Here is a 5,454-nt window from a genome sequence, read left to right on the forward strand (position 1 = left end):
CACACACACACTCACACACACAGACACTTACACACTCACTCAGACACTCACTCACTCACTCACTCACACACACACACACACTCACACACACACTCACACACACAGACACTCACTCACTCACAAGATATGAACAGATAATGTAACAATATTAGACTGTGATACATTTACAGTCTACTCCTGTATGTATTTCTCAATATTAATGTTGTTGTTGTTTTCTGTATTTTGTATCAAATAAATACAGCTTTGGTGAGCAGACGAGACATAAAAGCACACAAAACCTTCATAAAAATGTTATGAATTTACAGAATCATTATAAAACTGGTTGGCAACTGAAAATAAATGGACTGTTTACTGTTATTATTATTGAAATAAATCAGTGGCGTGGCACAGAAACCGGCACTTATTTCATTTTAATCTGATGTTTTTCGAATAAAGTTTATGATGTGGAACATGTCTCTATGTGTTATAATAGGTTATAATGAGAATGCATGTTTAACAGAATAATTTTACATTGAATTCATGAACAAACAAAACGCGCGCGTGGAGCTGCTCGTGCGCGTGAGTGTGTCGTGCGCGCGCCGCGCGTGCGTCGGGGCTCAGGCATCATGGCGGAGGGGGAGCTGGACGTGGATTCTCTGATCTCCAGACTGCTGGAGGGTGAGTGACTGGCCTTCACCTTCATCCTCATCCTCATCCTCAGCTCCGCTCGGTTTGCGCGGACTCTGAGCGTCCAGTTTGGCGGGGTTTTACGCGATCGTTCGCGCGGTTTCTGACCGAGAGGCCTGCGTGTGCGCGCGGCCTGCGACAACAAACGACATTTCTGAGAAAACCGCGATTAATAATCTTTTCATTGATGTATGGTTTGTTAGGATAGGACAATATTTGGCTGAGATACAACTATTTGAAAATCTGGAATCTGAGGGTGCAAAAAAATCTAAATATTGAGAAAATTTGTGCTGCAGGGTCACAGATGAACTGTGTTGCTAGATTTAACAACTTTATTTTTTCAAAAGCACCTAGCAACACATTTAGCTATTTAAAAAAAGTTTTTGGCAGCTTTTAGCAACTTTTGTAAAGTGACTCGAATGATAAAAAGGCACATATTTTCATCTAAACTACAGAAAAGAGGAACCCATTGAACAAGCAGCACACCGAGCTGCAGAAAGATGCCTAACCGTACACACATCAGATGTGCATTACGTTGCTAGCTCCAACTGGTCAATAATAAATACACATTGATGATGCAGCATGTTACTAGCTTGTGTATATTACTGCTGTTCAGTTCGGTCCACGGTGAGAAAACATGTGGACGAGGTACTACTCATCTTCTGCCAGGATGTTATCCATTAAGTTGTAACCTTAAAACACAAAATACAATGTGAAAGATAAATATTCATATTAACAGTACATTGTGTCCTATTTGTACAGACTTCTGTGTAGCACACTAACTAGCTACCAGCGCACTGCTTAAAACTGTAACTGCTCAGAATGCGCAGGTTTACTAGTTACGAAGAAAACACATAACATGTGTAACTGTTCAATAATTCAGTGTTGTAAAAAATCTGATCATAATGATGATACTTATGTTACTTTTACTAATTAAAATATTGTGTTTATAATATTTTTTATGAACGAATAACATTTAAAAATACTTTTTGCTGAGTGCTATCCTAAATGATGCAGATTATTAGGGTTGAGTATCGTTTGAATTTTATTGATTCCTAAAAAAAAATATGAGTTAAACATTCAGCTGTCAAACATACTTATTCTGTATTTTTACAAAGTGTTGTGTTGCAACATGAGCAAGCAGCTCACAGAACACTTAACCTATGAACCCTAACCTAGACTCATATACATGTCAAACATTAAATTGTTAAAGACCTGTAAACAGTCAGCAGTAATTAGCAATAGCATAAATACAACTGAACACATTTCAGGGACAGAAACTGAAATCAACAATTCAAAAATACTAGGCCTATAGTAAATCAATCCTCATTAAAGTTACAAAAGATATTAAGTCAAGATCAGTTAATGATTTAGTTTTGTTCTTTGATTAACATTAATGAATCGATCCAGGTGTGCGTTATGTCCTTTGCGGCGCTTAAATCGTTTGAAAGCACATTAAAATGCAAACGCAGGAGTCGTTAAGTGGATTTGTAATGCAGGTGTGTTGTGTGCGTGATTATTTCATATTCATGCTTGAACTGCACTGTATGCATGTTATTCATGCTCATATTGCTGTGAGGTTTTGTTAGTCTCAGATTTAATCTTACTAAAATCTATCGAACTAAAGTGAAGTAAGTGTATGTTTGAGTTATTCTAGCGTTTACAGGAGCAGCTGCTACTTTAGTTTATTTCAGTTCAGTGTCCTGAAGGATAATTGTGTTAATTATGCCATGAGTTATTTCAGAAATTATGATTTCGTTGACTACATATAATAATAATAATATATTTATTAACATCTTTGACTTTCATTGTGTTGACAGAAGCACTGAGACATTTCTCTAAATGTCTTCTTTTAAGTTCCGCGTGTGAAAGTGAGTTGAACGGGTTTGAACGTCAGTAAATGAAGACAGAATGATTGTTTTCAGAATGAACCGTCACTTTAATGTGTGTTTACATTGGGCAAGCATTCTCACTCGTAGCTCATTTAAACAGTTGTGAATGAATACTGTCACTGATTAATAAAACTCGTTACCTCTTGGTCAGTGCACAAGTTATTGTAAGATTCAGGCTGTTTTGTGTGTATAATGTGATCTATTATCTATGAACACACAGTCAGTATCAGTGTGTGTGTGTGTGTGAGAGAGAAAGCGAGTGTGTGTGTGTGTGTGTCATACTCGTATACAAATACAGGCGTATGATCTCCAGTACCATTAGGAGCAAAAATAATTTCCTCTGTTTTCTTGGTGTTCATAGAGACACAGAGCGTCTGTGTATTATTATTCCACAAGTAATAGTAGAAAACCCGGATTAACACGGTAAAGATGACAAATGTGAAAGTTCAGCTTGAGTTTGAATGAGTTTAGAGATCCGTCTGTAAATGTGGATGTGAACACTGCTCTGTGCTGTTTCAGTGCGAGGATGCCGTCCAGGGAAGATCGTGCAGATGACAGAGGCGGAGGTTCGGGGTTTGTGCATTAAATCACGTGAGATCTTCCTCAGTCAGCCAATCCTGCTGGAGCTGGAGGCCCCGCTCAAGATCTGCGGTGAGTCTCTCACACACACACACACACACACACACACACACACATAGAGACAGACACACACACATAGAGACAGACAGACAGACAGACACACACACACACATGTTAGATAGATAGAAATAGTCAGATTATAGATTATAGATTTTATCACATACCTGCTGTCACTGCCAGACAAAAAACGATGATAACTGTGGATAAATGCGATAAAACGAGCGGGCTGGACTAGGGCTGCACGATAAATCGAAATGGAATCGAAATCGCGATTAGACAGAAGCTGCGATTGTCATGCGCATCCGATTAATCGTGCAGCCCTAGACTGGACAGAAACGATCGTCAAAAATGCTCCCGTTTGCAGCGCACGTTTCTTATCAGAAAAGGTTCAATAAAGCTTTGTTGTTGTTGTTATGGATTATGGTTTGTGTTATGCGTCTATGCATCTCACGACTATGTCGTGTATGAAATAATGTCTGTGTGCAAAACAACAAAGTGACGATTTATATGCTTAATCATCTGTAATTTTACATACATTGGTGTGATTGATTGTGGCTGGAATTTTTTGTAAAAGAATAATCAAATACAGAAAGTTCAAAATTCGTTTCTGGAATTTTTATTTCTAGAAAATATTCACGTCTTAATATGTAAAGTAAAGGTACTGTAATGTCACTGTAAACTTACATAATTTACAAGAGGTATATACTTTAAAATAACTATTTGGCCATTACATGATACATACATCTTCAAATAATATTTCCATCACACTTTTTTTTTGTATTTTGGCCCAGTTCACGTAGCTGTAAAAATAGTTGCCTGCTGAAATTGTAATATATATGTATATATATATATATATATATATATATACACATCTTCACGACTAGATAGACACAGGTGAGTGTGTCACGTTAGGTTTCTCTATAGATGTGAGTCATGCTTTTTGTTGGCTCATTTGAACACCCCATCACTGTAAGTCAATATAAACCAGAAGTGATTTGTATGAATGAGAAACAGCAGTAGCAATGCTAACGCGCTCCTCGTCCGCAGGTGACATCCACGGCCAGTACACTGATCTGCTGCGGCTCTTCGAGTACGGCGGCTTCCCTCCGGAGGCCAACTATCTGTTCCTAGGAGATTACGTGGACCGAGGGAAGCAGTCGCTGGAGACCATCTGCCTGCTGCTGGCCTACAAGATCAAGTACCCCGAGAACTTCTTCCTGCTCCGCGGGAACCACGAGTGCGCCTCCATCAACCGCATCTACGGCTTCTACGACGAGTGTGAGTCGCTCGCGCTGGGAATACACAGACCAGTGAACCATCGCAACTGATCATAAAGCTGTGCACTGATTTCTGTTTTGGACAAGTCTTATGCATTTTGCAAAACATTTCTTTTTGCAGTGCGAATAAATGTAGCATGGATTTCACTGCAAACTAAAAATAGGAAAGAAATATATTTTGCTTAATGAAAACTAAGGCTGTTTTTAGAATCGCTTTTTCTTCCTCACATAATTTAATGACCGATAAGCACATTTAAACCCAAATTCACATTATTGCAAGAAAATCTCTCGCTCGTTCCCTGTCATACAGTCGAGAAGAAACGCAGCCTGCCCTGAACGTGTCGTGCTTCATCACACAATCGACATAAAAAGTAATTACGCTTTCATAAAAATAATTAATTTTTGCATTCGCTTCATGATAATTAAGAGCATTCTCGTCACTGAAATGCAAAAAATAAAAAGTGATTTGTAATGTTTTGCATTACAATAATGAGAATGAGAAAGTAGAAGAAATCTAAATGGTCCTTAAAGTTTGATACTATAATTCTCTTTTCTTTTCTAAGACGTTGTGGTGAAATAATGCGACAGAGTTCCCTGTGTTTGTGTGTGATGTATTTTGTTGTTTTTCCTGCAGGCAAGCGCAGGTTCAACATCAAGCTGTGGAAGACGTTCACCGACTGCTTCAACTGTCTGCCGATCGCCGCTATCGTGGACGAGAAGATCTTCTGCTGCCACGGAGGCAGGTTTAGCAGCGCTGCCTCGTTAGCGTTAACGAGCGATCACAGACACATCTAACGCTCCTGTGTTTCTCTTCTGAAGGGCTTTCTCCAGATCTCCAGTCGATGGAGCAGATCAGACGCATCATGAGACCCACGGACGTACCTGACACAGGTGACACACACACACACTCACTCTCACACACACACACACACTCACTCTCTCACACACACACACACACTCACACTCACACACACTCACAC

General features: G+C 39.2%; 1 protein-coding gene across 2 annotated transcripts in view; it reads left to right on the forward strand.

Annotated features, from left to right (window-relative positions):
* The first annotated feature begins 555 nt into the window (after window positions 1–555).
* The window catches only part of LOC107752675 (serine/threonine-protein phosphatase PP1-beta catalytic subunit), a 14,164-nt gene continuing 9,265 nt past the window's right edge, over window positions 556–5,454 (forward strand). Inside the window, exons 1-5 of one of the 2 annotated variants that reach the window (XM_016568703.1) lie at window positions 556–657; window positions 3,078–3,209; window positions 4,245–4,475; window positions 5,109–5,213; window positions 5,294–5,365. In XM_016568703.1, the coding sequence (XP_016424189.1) occupies window positions 606–657; window positions 3,078–3,209; window positions 4,245–4,475; window positions 5,109–5,213; window positions 5,294–5,365 (592 nt within the window). In that variant the 5' untranslated portion in view covers window positions 556–605. The remainder of the gene's footprint in view (window positions 658–3,077; window positions 3,210–4,244; window positions 4,476–5,108; window positions 5,214–5,293; window positions 5,366–5,454) is intronic. The other variant, XM_016568702.1, reaches the window with a different exon arrangement.

This window comes from Sinocyclocheilus rhinocerous, unplaced genomic scaffold (assembly GCF_001515625.1).
Source record: "Sinocyclocheilus rhinocerous isolate Xijiao unplaced genomic scaffold, SAMN03320098_v1.1 scaffold1945, whole genome shotgun sequence".
In the NCBI taxonomy this organism is placed as follows: domain Eukaryota; kingdom Metazoa; phylum Chordata; class Actinopteri; order Cypriniformes; family Cyprinidae; genus Sinocyclocheilus; species Sinocyclocheilus rhinocerous.